This window comes from Diuraphis noxia, unplaced genomic scaffold (genome assembly GCF_037042655.1).
Source record: "Diuraphis noxia isolate RWA-SAM2 unplaced genomic scaffold, SU_Dnox_SAM2 contig0002, whole genome shotgun sequence".
Taxonomy (NCBI): Eukaryota; Metazoa; Arthropoda; class Insecta; order Hemiptera; family Aphididae; genus Diuraphis; species Diuraphis noxia.
In genome coordinates this window covers 65,226,719-65,248,506 of record NW_028301712.1, presented here as the reverse complement: position 1 = coordinate 65,248,506, position 21,788 = coordinate 65,226,719, and the positions used below count along the sequence as shown (strand labels likewise).

General features: G+C 25.7%; 1 protein-coding gene across 4 annotated transcripts; it reads left to right on the top strand.

Moving 5' to 3' along the window:
* Nucleotides 1-1,364: 1,364 nt before the first annotated feature.
* On the top strand, nt 1,365-21,510 carry LOC107166601 ((E3-independent) E2 ubiquitin-conjugating enzyme UBE2O-like). 4 transcript variants are annotated; one of them, XM_089221176.1, is made up of 21 exons: nt 1,365-1,766; nt 1,835-2,008; nt 4,383-4,535; nt 4,677-4,832; nt 4,901-5,034; nt 9,614-9,873; nt 12,027-12,161; nt 13,202-13,374; nt 13,958-14,157; nt 14,225-14,390; nt 14,486-14,673; nt 14,793-14,951; nt 15,011-15,144; nt 15,668-15,735; nt 15,968-16,244; nt 17,334-17,494; nt 19,117-19,381; nt 19,439-19,592; nt 20,630-20,695; nt 20,774-20,829; nt 20,954-21,510. In XM_089221176.1, the coding sequence occupies exons 1-21, from the start codon at nt 1,560-1,562 to the stop codon at nt 21,073-21,075; spliced, it is 3,408 nt and encodes a 1,135-aa protein (XP_089077302.1). In that variant the 5' UTR covers nt 1,365-1,559; the 3' UTR covers nt 21,076-21,510. The 4 variants fall into 4 exon arrangements, with proteins under 4 accessions (XP_089077302.1, XP_089077304.1, XP_089077303.1 ...); XM_089221178.1 differs by having other exon boundaries at nt 1,366-1,766; nt 15,026-15,144; XM_089221177.1 differs by having other exon boundaries at nt 1,366-1,766; nt 14,790-14,951; nt 15,026-15,144.
* Nucleotides 21,511-21,788: the final 278 nt, after the last annotated feature.

Here is a 21,788-nt window from a genome sequence, read left to right as displayed (position 1 = left end):
AATTATTAATTTTCAATTTATCAGTTACTTAAAAGAGATTTGATTTTTTTTTAAATCATAAAAATAAACTATTTGACGTAAAATTATTTTTAGTACTATACATTTTCTATAAACCTGATCTACAAATTTTCAAATAATTTAAGTTAGTTTTTTAAAAAATTTTAAGTGTAAATAAAAAATGTATATTATACTGTCATAACTGCGTAGTTCATATACTTTTTTTCCTGTTTAAATCAACTGCAAAGGAGGATCTGTCTGAACATTACTGCTCCTCTGCTGCCATCGTTTATTAATTTTTAATACAAAATACAAACACATTTCATACAATAGTTGCTTCACCTTACAAAGTAAATAAATATTACAATTATAACATTTTGGCTCAGTCAAATACCGGAGCGGCAGCCAGTTCGTTAGCTCATGATTTCGCCTTGGTTATCCTTTCACCTTGCTTTTTGCAGCTTAGGATGCTGTCTACCATGTCGTAGAAGGACTGAGTGGTGTGTTGAGAGGCAGCCTATGTAGTTCATATACTTGAAACAACTTGATAGCAAACTGCATATGTGACCATATAACACATGGGGAATGCTTACAAAATACTTTAATAAATAAGATATCTCCTACTTCTACAGCTATAAATATTTATATATGGGTAGTGACTTCAATAATATCCTGTATTCTTGCTAGTTGTTTTATACATCTATGATAATTGATTTAATGAGTAGTACTCAAGTCTATAAATTATTAAAAATCAAAAATTTGGATTAGAACAAAATAAATTATTTCATTTGGAAGGTTGTTCTATTATGGCCTTATGTATATAAAAATATATATGTAACATATGTTGAGATAAATAGAAATTTATCATGTATGGAAAATGGACATATAAACATTTGATGAAAATTTCATATAATTACGTTTTTTCCATTTTGAGTTATACCAAAAAAACCAAAATCAAATTTGTCTTAAAACTGGTTTTGCGTAAAAATATCCGTATTTCATTAATTAGTTTTATTTCACGAAAGTTTTGGAAACTACTTACTACTAGGCATTTTTTACTTTTGTCTCTTAACTCTCTCCCCACCAATTTCTAACTATATTTAATTTTCTACTAGATTAAAATGCTTAAGTAGAAAATTAAAGAATTTTTACTGCTCAAAAAAAATTTAAAAAGTAATACATTCATCGCCCTGATCAAATATTTTTTTTTTCAAAATGACCGCCAAAAATATGATCATGATAAATAATGTGGAATATCCTTGTAGTTTAATATGATTGGTTTAGAATGTCAAATCAATGTTAACATATGATTACTCATTGCATCACTTAAAAAATAATAATAACGTTTATCAGTATTTCTATAATGAATCATTTAGATTTAGAACAGAATTTGTTTTTAGATTGGCAATTAAGAATTTTTATATATTTAAGTAATTAAGTCGCATGTTTCTAACTTTTATTGTTTAAAATTTATTACATACATTGTGCGTTGATATAAGCCGGTGTATGTATTTTCACCCAACCAGCTTTTATTTTTACATATTATAAAGTGTAATAAAATAATGGAGAAAGATGATGAAAAGTTCTTTTATGAAGATGAAGTGGCCATGGTATCTTCAAAAACGGGTCTAGTCAAGTATGGTTTGGTTTTAACGACGAACAGATCACGATCAGAAACAGAGCTGAAAAAGAGCTCATATAAAAATCATAATGAGATCAAAGTGATCTGGCATCCAAATGGGACTGAAGAAATTATCTCAGATGATAAAGTATGTTGTTTATCTATCGACAGGTTAAATGTTTTTAAGTATAGCCTTAATTGTGTTTAACTTCCTAGGTTGTGTTAATGGATCGATCATTAATGCCTGGAGATGTAGTACGTAAAGTTAGTGAAGGCAAACCAAGTCAATTTGGATATTGTGAAAATATTGATATATACGCCACAGTTAAAATTCTTAATACCAACAAAATAATAGAAAATATCAATTCCCGAAACTTTACTCACACAAAAGTATGTAGTTATTTAATATTATAAGTATAAAGCAATTATATGTATAAAAATAAATTTATGTTCTTTTAATTTTTATACATTATTTTGCTTTAAAAATAATTTTTTTTATTATTAGACTAAAGCTGGGTTCCCGCGACTACTGATTTTGATGAATTATAGTTCAACCACAGAATTATTATTATTAATAATTATTCTGTGGTTCAGCTATTATAATTTGTCAAAAATACATCATTATTTTAGTATATAATTCCCAGTCTTCATCTTTTTTACGATTATATAATATATTTCTTTGACTAATGTCACTTTACTAACAATCCATTATAAAATCAGCAAATAACAAATACCAAGTACCTACTGAATAGTCTGAATATTTGTACAATTATTTGCACTACATGGCAAATATTATGTATACAAGTCGTAGGAACCATCTATTAAGACTCAATCTTCTTTCATAGCTTTTTTCTACTGATTATCTTTTTAAGATTCTGAACGAAGTGATGAATGTATTGATTTTACTCTGATGTGTGTTTTTTTTTGTCTGCATACAGTATAACTAGTCGAAATAATGCTTCAATTTCAAACTTTGGGGGTATTTTTCGATGGAAAAGTGAATATCCTTGGTGCATTATAAAGGTCAAAAGTTAACATTTTCCAACAGTTTTCAAAAAAATCGAGAAAAAAAAAATGACAGAAAAACGGGAATTTTTACGCAAAACCAGTTTTCGACCAAATCGATTTTTTTATATGGTTGTAATTCAAAAACTAATCACTGTAAATACTTGAAATTTTCCCCAATTTTTGACTTTTTTTGAGTTATTTATAGACCACTGAAATTTTCTATGACCAAAAAAACTTGAAAATTAAATACAAGGTTCCTTATGAGTTGTTCTTATTGTAGCTAAACAAAATTAAAAATCGTTAGTTCCAATTTTTTTTATGTGTTTATAGTTCAAATTTTTACGAAATCTGTCGAAAACGCGAAAATTTGAAAGTAATTTTAAAGTTGAAAAATCATAAAATTTTTTGTGTTTATAACTAAAGATTTAAAATACAACACTATGTTTTCCATAAGTATTCCTTCAAGTAGCTATAGAGAAAACTCGAAGCATCATTATACGAAAAATTTTAGGTGCGTTTGAATTTTAAATTTTTACAAAATAGTGCAACGATAACGATTTATCCTCAAACAATTTTAAACATTTGTTATTATTCAAAAAATATAAGCTGTAGATACTTGAAATTTTTACCAGTTATTAAGATTGGCATTTTCTTTACATGATTTAATTTTCCAAATATTTTGACTTTTTTGAGGTATTTATAGTAGACAACTGAAATTTTCAATTTTTCTGATATTTTTTTTTTGAAGTGTCGATAAAATTTTTTTGGCCCTATTAAAATACTTGAAAATTTAATACAAAGTTTCTCATAAGTTATTCTTATAATGTTTATAGTTCAAATTTTTACGAAATCTGTCGAAAATGCGAAAATTTGCAAGTAATTTTGAAGTTTAAAAATCATAAAATTTTTTGTGTTTATAACTAAGGATTAAAAATACAACACTAAATGTTCCATAAGTCTTCCTTCAAGTAGCTATAGAGAAAACTCGAAGCGTATACTAGGTATAGGAAAAATGTTTTGAGTGTTTGAGTTTTAAATTTTTATGAAATCAGGTATATGTATTTGTATTATTTGTATATCTACTTATTACCTATTTCAAAAACTATTGACTTTTTTCAATTTTTTTTTTTTTTCAAAATTTTAAATCCATCTTGTTCTAGAACTATAAATTTTTTAAATATTTTAACCCTTATATTTATCAGGTAAACCATTATCAACTTTTGATTTTCAAATGAGAACCTATACTTTAAATTTCATAAACTAAAAAGGCTATTTTTTCAATGAAATTTCACGTTAAAATTTTCATTTTTCGTTAATCCATTTACAAGATATAGCCTCCCAAAGTTGGGTGTTTTGTTTGTTATAGGTGAATGTTAGGTAGTATTTATCACCCTGTATATTATATTAATTTAAAACAAACAATATTATATAAGTTTATCAATGACTTAGTGATATGATGATAGGATATATCACATTAAATTCAGTTCTTTTGTTCCTGAATTTCATATATATCATTTCTCTATTTATGCTTTTTTATATTATTTTTTGTGCATTTTTGTATGTAATTTGTATTCTGTTAGTGTAAAGTCAAGTGATGAAGTATGTATGATGCTTTTCTATGTATTTTAGAATGGAAATTAATTAATGTTTTTTACTAGTATCAAATGTTATTTTGATATATAATAACAGTTTTTAGTTAATTTATTGGTATACATTTTACAAGTATAATTTATTAATTATTAAATTAAATTTATAGCCCTTCGCAATTGATTCCTCGGTTTTTTATGAATCATGGGTTGGTGGAGTTTATGATGTAAAATGTAAAGTTACATTTGCTTCTCAAGATGGATCTATTTTTACATTAGAGGATCCATATAGACGAGACTTTATAAGTCTATCTACAAGTGATGTAAGTCAACTTTTATATTAATTATTCAAATATCAAAGAATAAAATTATTTTTTCATACATTTACTTTTTATTGTTTATCAATTATTACCATTTATTAAATAATTCAAAAAATGTCTTTTAATTCTAATATTTAAAAATAGAGTTTTTCAATTGATGACAATGTATTCTATCACGGGCAAAAACTAAAAATGTGTCTAGATTCCTTAGAAAATGCAAAATTTTTAACTATCAGTAACCTTATGAAATGTTTATGGCACAACTATAAGAAGAAATTCAGTTATAAATTTGGGTCCAAGGTAATTAAATAAAGTAGTTATATAAATTAATTTAGATGTTTTATTCATATTGTATTTATAAATTTTAGTGGGTCAAAGTGTATGTTCAAGATGTTATTGTTTCATCAGTTGAAGTTGAATGGTACTGCCAAACATCAAGTAGAACAAAGCCACGCGAAGAATATTGGCCAGAAAGATTATTTACTGGTGATAATTTGAAAAAGTTAGTATTAAAGAAAAATTTTTAATTTATGTTTTAATAAGTACTTGCAGGGTCAGATTGACCTGGCGGGTTACCGAATAAAACTCAGTACAACAATTTTGGGCCGTTTAAGTCATGAAACTTTTGACTGAAAATATATGCTAAGGGGTTTAAAGTTGAAAAAATAAAGCGTAACTATTAGACTTGCACAGTCCATAGTATATGGTTGTGATTGTTATTGATATTAAGTTTATAGATTGGCTGATAAAGCACAAAAAACTCGGTAGGCTGAATTTTTTGTGTCCTTTCTTGAGTTCTTGTTTAATATGATACATGACAATTAATACTAAGTTACTTTGTTGTATACCTTTTTTCCTAAGAAATAGTGTACACTTATTAACTGATAACCCTGTAAATATCTTTTGATTCTATTTGCAGGACATTAAACCAGACTATTTGATCTTAAATTCCTATGACTTAAAATTTTTTAACTCTTGTATTTTGCTCATGTGCAACCCTTATTTTAAATATTTCTGAAATGATCGATTTTTTCATGACATGTTGATTAATCAATTTGTGCTATATTGTACTCAAAATTAGCTAAATTAAATCTATAGATGTAATTTAAAAATAATCTTATAAATTAAACATTTTTTTTTTAATTTTTGTATTATTTTCCTTGTGATATACTAAATTGAAATTCATTGTAAGATTATTACTTTGTATATTTTAAACTTATATATTATAATATAATATTTTCTTTATTACGGAAATAAATTCCAATTACAGTTTTTTTTTTTCATATAATATATATATAATATATTGTACACGTACATTAACAGTAAATGAGTTATATATAACAATAATTTTAATAACAATGATAATAATAATAATAATAAAAATAACTTAAAATTTAAAGAGCAAATAGGTATTAATATTATTCAATAAATATTTAAATACTTAAATTTCTATAATAAAAAAAATAAAATGAAATGAAATAAAACGAGATATTAATTTTATTTCTAATACCTAATTTGTTATGTATTTCCTAGAACATTTGACATAAAAGTATTTAGAAAATTACCAAAAAAATCAATATTTTTTATAGAGTTGGCTGTGGACATTAAAATATTTGATGGAGAATTTCGCATATAGTTTGTAGCTGAATGTTTTATGTAGAATAAATTTACAGATTGGTGGTTTATTGAATTTATTTAAAAATTTATATTTTGTAGTAATTCCGGACAATCAATCATATTATTTAATAATTTGAATAAAAGTTTTGATTTAATTTGCATAAATCTTTGTTTTAATGATTGCATATTGAAAATCCGGATTGTAAGATTATAATCAGAATGGGGTGCTCTATAAACAAAACATTGATAACATAAAAATCTGATAAAATTATTTTGAATTTTGTTTAAATCTTGGATTTGCGTTTCTAAATATGGATGCCAGATTAGGAGTGCATAATCAAAATGTGAACGGATGTGAGTAGTATAATGTTTTTAATGCAGATTCATCTCTAAAGTTTTGACATGTTCGTTTTATAAAACCTAACTTTTTCAACGCTTTATTTCTAATATAAAGTACATGGTCCTTAAAAGATAGTTTGGAGTCAAATTTTACTCCAAGATCGTGTACTGTAGAAAATTTTAATAAATTTATATTACCCAGCGAATAATTTAACTGAATAGGTTGTCTTTTTAAAGAAAATGTAATATAGAAACATTTTTTTTTAATTTAAGTGCATAGCATTTTGCTGGCACCATTTATACATATTATTTAAATCTAATTGTAGTTCAATAGCGTCCTTTGTGCAACTAATATTTTTGAATATTTTTGCATCATCAGCTAACATTAATATTTTAGAATGAGAAATTACATCTGATATATCATTTATAAGAAGGCAAAATAATATTGGGGATAAATGGTCTCCTTGGGGGACACCGGAAGTAACGAGAATTTGTTCAGAGACATAATTTTTATATTTTACAATTTGGGTGCGTCCAGAGATGAAAGAATAAAACCAAGAAAGAAGTGGTTCAGTGAATCCATACGTTTTCAATTTATTTATTAAAAATTTATGATTAAGTGATTAACGCTATCGAAGGCTTTTTCCATATCGGTATATATGACATCAGTTAGTGATTGCATTTCAAAAGAATCCAAGATTGCGTGTTTAAATATGCACGCATATATCTTTATGCTTAAGAATATACTGCTAGCATAATCTCGGGAAAAGATTTTAACACACGAATTGAGATCAGTGACGTCATTTCAGTGCTTTAATAGGGGTACCAAAATTTAAGTAGGCCAATTTTTTTTCAAAATAGTACGTAAATACAGATATTGTTTGTGTGAAAGTGGCTTGTATGGAGTTAGGTCAGGTTAAACTCTTGAAGGATATATTTAAATTAATTCAAATTATTTATTAATAATTTGTTTGTCTTTTGATATAGACCTAAAAATATTTAGCATATGTACCAACATTTAACCAATGCAGTTTATAATAAATATATTATACCTATTTATTAACGTATTATAATAAATAATAATACAATGTACATAATTAGTTTTTTTAAATTAATTATGCTTTTATAGCTTATATATTACCTTCTACTTTTTCGTTTGGAAAATCTATCTACTGTTGCATCTAAATTTATTTTGTAAGCATACTCTTTTTTTACCGCATGATCATTAAATCGCTAAATTATTCGTCTTCTATTGAAGTCTGAAGATCTAAGATATGAATTTACTCTTTTAAATGAAGAAAAAATATTTCATTTCATGCCACTTGAAGAATGCTTATATACTAACTGTTGAACCCTGTCGGCGGCATTGTAGATTGTAGTTCAGGCCAATAAGACATAGGCAAAAATAGGGGAATCAAAGTATACCCTGCGGCTTGCATTCCCTCATATGGCGCTCCCGTTTGAGACAAATAAGAGGTAGGATTTTTAATAGGCTACGAAGTGCACAAGTTCAGCTAGTAATGAATATTATTATATGCTTTAATATGCATTTTTTTTACTACATTCCTTTAATTAATTAGTGAGGTATACTCCAAAAACATATAAATCTGGTCTTGTAATATTATTTGGTTATTTATCATATTTGATGTCTTGTCTGAAAAATTAGTAATATCTTTGATTATCTTAAGAGGACGCCTCACCCGCATGTGTTGTCTCCGTCATTCAAGTGCATGGCATAGCAAATATTACGCTCAGCAGATCATGTTTATTTCTGTTAGTTTAAAATTGAGATTGAATTGACCTATCATAAAAATTAAAGGCAAAATTATTGTCTTGGGCATCTCATGAGCGTTTTATTATATCTTAATTTTAAAGCGAGTTATGAGTATTTTTAAATATAAATAATTTACAATTTTAAAATATTCAAAACTCACTTTAAAATTAAAATATAATAAAATGCTCATGAGATGCCCTAGATAATAATCTTGCCTTTAATTTTTACGATACGTCAATTCACTCTCAATTTTAAGCTAATGAAGATAAACGTGATCTGCTGAGCGTAAAGTTTGCTACGCTACGCACTTATACGATAGAGACAACACATGTGGGTGTGGCATCCTTTTAAATGTTATTGTGATAACTATTGTAATCATTATCAAAACATATGAAAAATTATACTTCATATATTTCATTTCTGACCATATTACGTTTTGCATATTTTTGTTATTAATTTAAATTTTAGTTGAAAAATGAGAAATTACCACACTCAAAATGATCAATATTTTGGATTATTTGTGATTTAGCACATCCAAGTGAACAAGCTCTGGTTTAGTACCCGTATTTCTCCCACTCTACTACCTATTCACTATGCAAAATACCTCCACTTGCAAAAATACAATTAATATAATTTAATACATTTTAGGTATAATTCTAAAGGTGTCATGATGAATATTTCATCAACACTTGGTATGGAGAGAAAATGTTTACCTAATATCAGTTCTAGTTATTTTTATTTAATATAAATGTTTGGTTCAGAATCAGTTTTGTAAATTACTGTTATTATCATTATCTTTTTAAGAGGATGTGATACCTGTATGTGTTGTCTTCGTCTTACAAGTGCATAACATAGTAAAAAGTATTTTGCGTGGGAAAGAACCAAGAAATCTACAGTTATAATTAAGAAATCAAATTTTCATGTTAAAAGGAGAATTTAAACTGTCACAGCGTTTTTATTTTTTCATTAAGACCAATATATCAAAAGTTATTGAATTTTGAAAAACCTAAAATTGTCAGAATTTCAAAAATATTATAATTTTTTTCTCATTAAAGGTATCAAACAAATAAAAACCCTACAACACAGAAGATAATATCTTCTATATTGTACTAACTTTTGGTGTTTCTACTAAGACTACCGACTGAGTGGTTCTATCCCGCACTAATCCGTTTTTGCGATGTTATGCACATGTAAAACGGAGACAAACCATACGTCTTTTTAATTATAGTAATTAATGAAGTGAACATACAATTTTAAACTGTGCATAGTATGGTATTACAATCTCTTGGTATACAGCAAGATGTACAATATTATACATAATTTAATAGTTATGACTTTTTTATATTTTTAGACTAAAAACTATTGATTTATTCGAGTCATGTTCTATTCAAGTGGGAGACACACATTGGTATACAATTAAAGATTCCGATAATTTGATGACGTTGAAACAGTGGCGATCTAAATGCACAGAAGCTTTTAATATTGGTCCAGGTTCAATACATAATAAAATTAATAAAGAGAAGCACAACAACAAACTTTTAGTTACCAAATACCAATCAAAAAGTACACATCCTGTTGAGTTGGATTCTATAAATAGAGATGATTTATTAAGTATGTATATTTGTATAAATTAAATTGATGTAACAATTATGTATATTTTTTATTTTGGTGACTGAGTTTTCAATTTATATTTCATAAGATATTTAAGCTTTATATTGAATGGCAGAATTTCAATAGGTCATATAAAATGGCAAAAAAAAAAAAGATCAAATGACGGGGTGACGAAAAAATATGATATATTTATGTATTTTTTTAATGTTTATGTTCTGATAACCATAAACTATATTTTAATATTCTGATATTATATGCTAAGACATCATTAAAAACAGTTAAATAAAGGGAAAGCTGTGTTGTCCGTTATCTTGGTAAAAATATTTATCTTTTTATCTTATTTAGGTTAATAAAACTGTTATCTGATTATCTGCAGATAATTCAAAAACATTTTTATTAATTTTACTTCATTTTTCCATTTATCTGTAATTTTTTAATATTTTAAATTTCGAACAATGAAACATTTGTCACAGTTAGTTCACAAGGCACAGAACTTCATAATTTTGATATAGTAGTATGTTCAAAACAAAAAAAAAAATTGTTAATTTTTTTAGATTTATTTATCTGCATTGATTATCAAGGTTGGACAAGTTAACGATTTTTTTTTACTCATTAAGTTAAGTTAATAATAAGAAAAAATTAGTTAAGTTAGAAGTTTACTAAAGTATTTTTATAACTTTGTTAAGTTAAAAATTAATGGATAAAATAATTAACTTAACTAAAAATTAAATTATTTTCAATTCTGTGAGAAAAACAGGTTATCTACAAAATGAATGACAAATTTGAAATTTGTGCCAAGCTCAGATTTCTGTGTTAATTTTTGTATGTATATAATTAAGTAAAGTAATGAGAAAATCTAAATATTGTTGGAAGCTACTTTACTGTTGTTCACAGATAATTTTAAAATTATCTAGATAAAAGATAAGATAACCATTTTATTTTGAAACAAAACAAGTTAAAACTGTTTAAAAATGTAAACCATTTTAACACCATCATAAAAACGTAGTTATTATCTAATATATTATGTGTTGTATGTTCCTTTTTTTTTTATTAATTAAATCCATAATGTATTTTATACAAAATAATAAATAATGTTAATTGTAATATTATAAATATATGTATACAATATAGTTGAATATGTTAAATTTTTAAAAATCTAAAAACTGTATAAAGTATAATTATTTGTTTTGTTTCAAGATAAAATGGTTATCTTATCTTTTATCTAGATAATTTTAAAATTATCTGTGAACAACAGTAAAGTAGCTTCCAACAATATTTAGATTTTCTCATTACTTTACTTAATTATATACATACGAAAATTAATTTAATTAAAGAAATTACAATGAGTGCAATTTTAAACTATTTATCAATTTCTTTACCGAATAAATCATTTATGACCAAAATACTCTAAAAGATTCACTGGATTTCTTAAATAAAAAATTAATTTGTAATAGTTTTATTTAAAAACCTGATAAGTATTAACCTTATGTTATTTTAGTACAAAATGTGTATTCATATTCCATATGTTTATTATATTTTTTAAATCTTAGCCTTATTTGTAAGATATTATTTATTAAGAGGACGCTACACGCGCATGTGTCGTCTCCGTCTTTCACGCACAATACATAGCAAATTTTCATTCACTAGATTTAATATTGTGCTGTTAGTTTTGATATTAGAGTGAATTGACGATTGACCCATTATCAAACTTTTTGGTAGGAACATTATCTGTGTTGGTTTTTTACGATATTTTAATTTTTAAATGAGTTATGTAAATTTTCAAATATTCACACTTAACATGCTCATAACTCATTTAAAAATTAAAATATCGTAAAAAACCGACATGAGAACTCAGATAATGTTCCTACCTAAAAGTTTGAAAATGGGTCAATTCACTCTAATATCAAAACTAACAGCACACTATTGAATCTTGCAAACGAAAATTTGCTATGTAGTACGCTTGTAAGACGGAGACAACACATGCGGGTGTAGCGTCCTCTTAACTATTTGAGTTTTTGAGCTTGTTATTTTCTCTGTCTGTCTATTTACATTTTATACTAAACAATGAATTATATTTTTGCTTAATGAACCTTAATATGTTATATGATTATCTATCAGAAAAGTTAATATACTATTGAATGTTTCATTTATAGGCACACAAAATGGATCTAGTAGAAATTTCTCAGGTCTGTTAACACCAAGAAATGAAAGACTAGTAAATAAGGAGTATAAATTAGCTTTACTGGCGTCTAAAAAAGTTGAAACAAAACTAACTACAAGCACATCAGGTAAAATGAAAAAATATTGTAATTTTAAACAATTTTGCATTGCAATACTAGCTTAAATTATAAAGTTATTCAAATACTGATTTTATTCTATTAAAAACCATGTTTTTTTTTATTTTTGGTCTTAGCACAATTTAAACTGTCACATAAATGTAATTTTTTTCATGTGTACATTTCCATAGTTTTAAAAAAAATGCCAATTAGTTTATGTTAGGGTGGCCAGATTTAATTTTTAAAAATCCGGGACACCAAAATTAGTTTTTTTTACGTAATAAGAATAATATTCAACTGGATTTTTTAATATATTATAATATTGTATAATAAGCATGCCATGGGGGTTTAGAACATATATAAATATATAATAACTATGAAAACAGTTAATCAGTAATACTAAGTTAAATTTATTATTTTTAAACTATGTTATATATTATGATGGCCGGATGTTGTGGGGGGGGGGGGCAAATAACAAATTAGTTTTGTATATATATTAATAGTTTTTAGAAGTATATTTGTAGGCATAACAAAGGGGGGGAGGGCGCTAATTTTATACTTTGCCCCGGGTAAAAAATATACTAGATCCGGTACTGTATACTATAATCATGTAAGTTTTAAAACTACCCCTATTTTGAATATGTACTATACTCAAATATGCAATAATTATCATCTTTAGTACATAAAGTTCTACGTATAATTAATCTGAAAATACTTATCCAAATTTAAGTTAGTAAATCTACATTCAAAAAAAAATTATATTATAATTAATTTTTGGCAAAAAGCAATTATGATTAAAAAAAATAGACCATTCATAAAAAATTCTTAAATATGATAAAATATGCTTAATATTTTATACTATGGTGTTTTAAGAACATTTAAAATATACAATCACTGTTTGAATAATTGATAAAAATAGGTTTGTATACGTATACTTTTAAAAAGTAATTCTGTATAATGTATCATATACATTAATACATTTATTATATTTTATGTACTAAACATCTAAACAATTTTATATAATTAAAATAAATTCCTTATATATTTTTTAGGCAATAGTTGTGTACGTACATTAAAATCAAACAGACTAAAGAGGAACCGTATGTGGAAATCATTAATTAAAAAAAGTAAACATTTCAATATACCCAAAATAAAAACTAAACCAAATTCCAAAGTTGTAGTTGAGATTTGCTACACTAAGTCTGTGGTAGATGTTATATGGCAGGTATGTAATTTAATACATTTTATACATTATAACCCAATTAAGAATATACTGAGGATTAACCGTATTCAGTTTTTGGTTTGCATAATCTAGAGGTATTCAAACTTTTTACCGCGCTCATTTGGGTGTTCAAAATATTTTGATAACTCCTTAATAATTATGAAAATATTGAAATAACATAGGGATGATAATAACTGACTTTAGTTCCATAATGATTACAAATAATATTTATAATAATCATACATGACCTTCTTATAAAGTTGGTTTTTGGCACCTTGATGCGGCTTCTTTCGCAAACTCTCGTGACACCCCTAGGAGCCGCAACGCCAGTTTGAATGAATACCTCTGGCATAATCCTAACTTGGAGATTCCCAACTACGATTAATATCAATCATTGGTGACTAATCTCTAAAACACTGAATATACAAAAAAATCTGCAGAAAATTACTAGGTTATAAAGAAGAAACTTTATTATAACAAACCTAGAAATCAAGATTATTTCCATTGTTTAGTTTATTTATATTATATATCCAGTATCTCCTAATTTGGATTCAATTTTAATAATACAAAACTTATTTGTTAATAGGATGGTACTAGAGAAACGGGAGTTTCGTCCACTGAGCTCTACCCAGTACAAACTCTTGATGATCTTGAGTTTTTCCCTGGCGATTTTGTTACAGAAAAAAATCCTGCATCTGATGTTTATGGTGTTGTAGAATCTGTAGACCACGCAGAACGCACAGCTCATATACAGTGGTTTAAAGTTTATCCTGAAAATCCATCTTTGTATGAATAAATTATATTAATATTTCTTGAAACCAATATTGAATCTAATTTAACTGTTTTTTTTTAGACCAAATCCTATTGAAAAGACTTATTTTAGTGTATATGACTTGCGTGATCATCCTGATTTCCATTTTAAATCTGGTTGTCTTATTATACATATTAATCCTGATACAAATCCAGATTTAAATACTTTAACTGCTGGACAAGTATTAAGTGCAGGTCCTGATGGAAGGGTAATTTTTTTATAACATTCATTAAATAATAATATATCTGTTTAAATTATTAACATTATTGTTTGTATACTGTTTCAACTATTTGAACTGTTTAGATCTTAGTGATGTGGGTTAATGGTGAAAAAACCGAATGTTGGCCTCAAGAATTATTTGTTGTCAAACTAAATGATGATGGATTCAGTTTTCAAGATGAAGAATATGAGGATGATGATGATGCACCTCTTGCTGTTGAAGATGACTTATCGGAAGATTGGATGTCTGTTACCAGTCCTGGATCATCTAAGTAAGTTAATTTATATTTAGCTAAGTTGTGATAAACTAAATAATCATGGAAAAATTATAATTTCAAACATTTTCCAAATAATTTTGTTTTCATATTATATTTGTCATATTGTGTAGTAGAAGTTATGATCCAAAAGATGAAGAGCAGAAATATGCAAAACTATTAATCCAATTACTCAAACAATCTGCTACCAGTATAAATTTATTTTTAGATGCTGTTCAACAAAATTGTGACTTAGATAAAGTTCTTAAATTAAAAAAAGCTTTGGAACAATATAGGTAATTTATCAGTTAAATTAAAAAATTACTTAACAATTTTAAAAAAATAGTAAAAGTAGTGTACTAATGTATAGGTTAGGATTTAACGTTAGTTCGTTTTTGCCAACTTCAGAATATAAAGAAATAGAATCATGGTACAAGGATCTCATGGATAATATCTCAAAATTAATAAACAAAATAATCTCAAGAATAGGTATTATATTTTAATGTTTTTAATTAAATTTCTCATATATATGATATAGTCCATGACAAATGAACTGGTAGTTGGTGAATCTGCTGACTGTTCCCCTCGACACTAGCAATCATAAGGATATATTTTAAGTAACACTCAAATACAAAAACCTCATTCCTATAGGTATATAGGTATGGGGCGCTAAATAAATTTGTAGCACCAAATTTTGAATACGTTATGTTGGCCAGAGTCACCAACTGTCAGTTTGTTGTGTGGACTATGGATGGAGCCATAATTAGTTGTTAGAACTAGATTGATAGCACTATTTTTGTACAGGGATTCACAAGTAATTTTGGCATAGAATTAAATTAATTCAAAGTTATTGATAAGTAGTTTATGTATTATAATATATACCTAACTGTTCTGTTTTTTGTATTAGTAAGTCAATTGGTTAATGTTGCATATTTACGTACACAATTAATAGTGGCTTCATTTTTCATATATGATCTATATTTATTTTATAGTTGAATGCATATTTTTATAGATAATAAAGAGAAAGAAAAAGGAGAAATAGTTGAAGAAGAAGAATCATCATATGAGACTTTAATTAAAGTAAATAATTGAAATATAATTTAAGTTCATAGTATTTAATATTTAATCAATCTATGCAATATCCATGAAAAGTGACGAAATATTTAATAAGTAATCGATGAATAATAATCTAGTTGTAATTGATCCCTTAAACATGATTTTGTGGTCCATGAATGGTCTATTGAATTTCATTGAAGCATTAAATCAAAATATTTTTAATGTTAACCAGCATTAATAACCTATTTATTTTTAGGACAGTGTAACTAAACTTAAACAGGTTGTGTCAGATTTCATAAAAAAAGTTAATCTTATTTTTAATGAATCATATCGTTCCAAGTATGGAATAATATCAAAAAATTGTGATACGAAAAACCAAAATGAACACGATGACACTGGTATTGAAATAATGGACATTACTGAGCCAAAATCAGTACCTCCAGTAATTGAACCTAATCCTGGTGAATGTCGTTTTATTAAATTGGAGACAGGACCAGTATGTGAAGTCATAACCAAACCAGAAGAAGCTGGAGGTTTGTAAAGACTTAATATCCCTAAGTTTGTAAAATGTACAATTGCTAATGTTGTTTATCAAATAAGAAAATCACTTCTCAATTTACATCAGATTTATATTATGTAACAGAATGTTTATAGGCAAATATTTCACATTAAAATGCATAAATAAATTTTAGTTAAAAATAAAAATAATTTTATGAAAATAAATAGTTTAATTATAATCTTAATACTTTAAATAAAGTTAAACGAGAACATAGCATAAGTAGGTTTATTAAATTTGAATACAGTGATAAACCATTTATACTTGTATACATAAATTTGATTATAAGTTTAGGAAACAAGCAGTGGTGTATTGGAGGGTATACCCACGTATACCTTCAAACATTTTTTATTGAATTACCAATTGTCTTATAGTTATAATCGTTAGAAAAAATGTATAAGATCAATTTTTTTACCGCAAACAAAACAAAATTATGTGATAAAAAGTAAGTTATAACTCCATCTCATCCTAGTGCATGGCGTAAATATGTTCAAAAACCTTTTTTCTGGGGGAGGGAGGGAGAGATAAATCAATTTAAATATAAAGACGCGGTGGTATATCCCACGGCTCACCATAAGTTAATTTTAGATTTGGTGAGAAATTTTTTTTGAGAGAGAGAGAGGATTAAGCTCCCCACCACTCTCCCCTCAATATACGTCTATATGCATACCCTAGAGAAAAATTACGAATATATCACTGGTAACAAGGATTATCAGCTTATATTTCAAAGACATACTTGATTTATATTATTATTAATTTCTCAATCCTGTAGTTTGAATTAAATTTGCCCAAATAAATTAAATATAAACACAGAATTATATGATATATACTTATGGGATAAATAATTTAAAATAAGTTAAATTATTTTGAACATTTCGCTTATGTTTCCCATATTGTAGTAGCGTGATTAATTTAACAGTATTTCCTAAAAGGTATGCATTTCGTACTTACTCATACAATTTTGTCCATGTAAAACAGGCCTTAGGCATTTTATAAAGATTCTAAATTAAAATCTTAAGCCAATAAAATAAAATGTTATTTTTAATTTATCTTTTTAATTTTACAGTTTTTGATGTGGTAGAAACGCTTATGGATAATTCACACAAATACATCAATGACAAAGAAAATTTACATTCATCATTACCAAAAGTTATTGCCAAAGACATCCAAGTACTTCAAAAAAGTTTACCAGCAGGAATTTGGGTGAAAACTTTTGAAAATCGTGTGGTAATTAACAATATTTTATTATAATGAATATAAAAAAATCAGAAAAGTAAATGTCGCTCTGCTCTACAGTAGGTTACAAGTGGGTTACTGTAATGGATAGAATTAAATTTGAATTCAATGATATTATATCATTGTATACGAAAAACGATTCTGAGCAGAGATGGTTTATCTGTCTAGGATTTATTATTATAGATATATAATATATGATATATATTATTATAGATATTATAGATTATTATTAATACTTATAAAATATTTGACTTTCCGGTGGACATTTTTTTTTTTTATAAAGGTAAACAAACATAAGGAATCTTGAATTAAATTTTCAAATCTTAGATTTAAAAACAAAATTTTTTATGAATTTCTAAGATAATTTGAAGATTTTTGTAAATTTTACGTATTTAGTCTAAATTTGAACTTCAAATGCTTTTTGACCCAATCAATAAAATTTTATTGACATTAATAGGAAAAATAATAAAACAGTTGAAAATTAAAATGTCAGTAAACAGCTCAAAAAAAAAAAACAAATGTAGAAAATGTCTATGTAAACATCAAGTGAAATTTTCAAGTATCTGTGATAATTTGTTTTAGAGTTACACCAAAATAAGAAAATCGCTAAATGTGAAATCTAGTGAAAATCCAATGTCGTAAAAATTTAAATTTCAAATGCTCATAAAAATTAAATTTAACTTTCTGGTGGATATTTTTTTTGTGATAAAGGTTGAAAAATCTTGGATTTAAAAAGATAATTTTTATGAATTTCTAGCTTAAAATGATTTGTGAATTTTACGTATTTAGTCAAAATTCAAACATTGAATGTTTATAAAAAAAAATTGCGGCTATAAAATTATTTAATACTTCAACTGCTATTGTTACAATATGTTAGGAGCTTTGTATTAAATTCTCAAGCTTTTTCTACACAACAAATACATTTTTATCGATATTAATTTTTAAAAAAAAACTAATAATAATCAAAAATTGCATATGCCTATAAATAGTTCAACTTAAGTCAAAATTTTTTGAAAATTCTATGATGGATAAAAAATACTTATATTAACATTCGGTGAAAACTACATGTATCTATGGTCATTTGTTTTAAAGTTACATCAAAGATCAAAATTATTTTTTCAAAATTGATTAGTGCATAAAAATCCAGTTTTTCCCTTAATTTTTAGTTTGTTTATCACGATTATTATAAAAACTTTTGACCCTCCCGAAGTACCAACCAGATTCATTTCCTGATCGAATAAGGTACTGAAGTTGATAATTGTATCATTTTTACTGCCCCAAAACATGATGACAGACACAAAAAAAGACATCATCGTAAAATCAATACATCCCTCGTTCCGCTCAGAATCTAAAATTCGTTTATTAATTTAGCAATATTAAAATACTATTATTTTTTTAATTTTTTTATTTAAACCTCAACAACTAAGGTTATTGGCTTACATTAACATTAATAAAGATACATTTATATATTATATAAGGTTGTAAAGTTTAGTTCTTTGTACTTTGTAGAAATAATACTATTATTATTTGAATAACAGTCATATTATTAGATAGAATAAGGTGACTAAATATAAAAGTTTTTCTAATATTACCTTCATTATTAATTATTTTAGGATTTGTTTTCTATAATGATTAGAGGACCAGAAAAAACTCCTTATGCTGGTGGTTTATTTCTATTTGATGTCAAAATTCCACCCACATATCCATTCCAACCTCCACTCTGTCATTATTATAGTTATTGTGATGACCGGTTAAATCCAAATCTGTATGAAGATGGAAAAGTATGCCTTAGTCTTTTGGGTACTTGGTCTGGTCATGGAGTCGAATTATGGTGTCCTAATGATTCAAATTTATTACAGCTTCTAGTATCAATACAAGGTAGTGATAATGCAACTTTATACTTACTCCCATATTAATATTTTATAATTTTTTCAGGACTGATTTTGGTGAGTGAACCGTATTATAATGAGGCTGGATTTGATTCTCAGCGAGGTCAAAAGCTTGCAAAAGAAAACTCTCGTGTTTACAACGAAATGGCTTTGATCAAAGTAGTGCAGTCAATGACAAATATGTTAAATATGAATAATTCGTAAGTTAAAAAAAAAAACAAATTGCTAATCCTTTGACCACTGCATTAAAGTATGACTATAAATTACTGATCTGCATTTGATTAATTTTATTAGAAATAGTTTTATTAATTCAAAATTTCCATTCAATATACTGTAAATTAAAAGAAAGTTAATATTCAACAATAAGTTTTCAGTGATATAAAGTGCTGCTGTCACGTACACATTACAGCAATTAGGTATAGTCAAAGGGTGAAATATTTCTTTTCTTTTAAAATTTAATTAAGGTAAACGTTCAAATTGTTAAATATGTAATAAGTTTTATTTGGGTTATGTATATTTAGTCTGCTATTAAATTATATACTATATACATTGAAACTTCTATATTACAAAGTCCCACTGAGTTTTTTGTGGTTTATTGGCCCACTTATAAATTTAATATCAACACCCCCACATATACTATGGTCTGTGCAAATCTGTAAAAATAAAAATAGTATTATACAAAATTTTGTTAAATAAAATAAAATTGATTTGATTTTAAAAAATATGATGTTAGTTGAAAGTTTCAATGTACTACTACCAGAAGTTACCTAATGGCGGTTCTCTGACAAATTTTATCTAAGCCACAGATGAGTAAAAACTGTTAATTTTATATTTTCTAGTGATGTAATTTATTATTTTTGTTCATTAGTTTTTACCAGAATTACAATTTTGATTGCCCACAAACAATTTCCAGATTCTTATAGTGACCCTTCAAAAATAGCAATTGGTGACTCCTACTATATACATTAAGAAATTTAAATTCAAATTTTATACAGTGACGAAGTTCACTGAAATTTTGCCAATAAAGTATTCACAATAATAAATTATCTACAAAATCACAAAATACATACCTACTTGATCTATGCATGAAAAATTGAAAAAATACTACAATATCAAATTATCCAGTTATTTGGGATTATAAAAAGCTCTCTCTATCCCCATTGAAAAAGTTTATTATTTCTATATCATCAAGTTATAACTATTATTAATTGTTGTGTTATTTTTATTTTTCATTTAGAGGCGTTAAAAATACAGGGTATTTTAAAGAAGAAATACTGGAACATGTAAAAATTCATGGTCCAAAGTATGTTTTTTGTATTTTTTTAACTATGTAGTAGGCAGAATGATTTTAATTGTTTGACATATTTATCAATATCTTTAGGTTAATCAATACAATTGAAAATTGGATTAAAATGTCTGAAAAAGAATTAACTGAAGGTAATAGCTATTAATTCAACAATAATTAGTTCATTATTTATTTTGATTGATATAGTTTACACCAAATAATATTAACTATTATATAGTATAATCCCATAATTTTTTGGTTATATTTTATTTTTAGATGAAAAACTTGTTCCTGGATATCCATTACTACCACTTTCCAAGGGTTTTTGCCTATCAATCATCAAAGCACTAAAAGATTACAAAGAAGTATTGATTTCCATGAATATCATGTTTGAATAGTCATTAGTAACTTTCAATTGTTTTATTCTGTTCAAAGAAAAACATATATAAACATTAAATTTATTGTTTCTATAAACTATTAAATGTATTTATTCTTTATCTTTAACTTCTCTAGCTTTCAATATATTTAATTTATCTAAAGCTATATTATCTGTTATTCACCAACTACTCATATTTAGACGAGAAAACAAATATGTGATTATAGAAAATATAAACTACATACAAAACAATTTTTAAATATAGTAAAGTAAATATTGTTAAATATTTTTATTCCATTTGTTGTATTGTTTAATTTTTTTTGTTTATTTTGTCATGTATATTATTTGTAAACTATTGTTAATTTTGTTTTATGCCTTAAACATATTACATTATAGGCTTTTGAAACATGTAAAATTAAATATTTTTTCTACTTAATTATAGTAACTTAAACATAAATTTGTTTTTGTTTTCATAAAACCTTAATCCTTTTACAGTTAACACTGTGTGTCTATGTATACGATTTTTTAATAATGCATATAGTATTTCTCAAATAGAGGTTAAATATTAAATATTAATACAACTAAAAATACATTGTATTTTCAACATCTTATTTATAATATATGCATGAGTGTATTTTGAATTTTGTGTGTTCAGCTGTTTACTTAAAAACTTAAATGCATAACTATTATTATTTAGACTGTGATTGTGTCAAATAAATTATTGAGAACAATTTT

What these genes read in the sequence shown, in the direction of transcription:
- LOC107166601 (XM_089221175.1), top strand. Translation starts at nt 1,560, where the DNA reads ATGGAGAAAGATGATGAAAAGTTCTTTTATGAAGATGAAGTGGCCATG. An exon ending in TATCCTGAAAATCCATCTTT is followed by an intron (nt 14,158 to 14,224) that starts GTATGAATAAAT and finishes GTTTTTTTTTAG; the next exon opens with ACCAAATCCTATTGAAAAGA. An exon ending in ATGTTAAATATGAATAATTC is followed by an intron (nt 19,593 to 20,629) that starts GTAAGTTAAAAA and finishes TTTTTCATTTAG; the next exon opens with AGGCGTTAAAAATACAGGGT.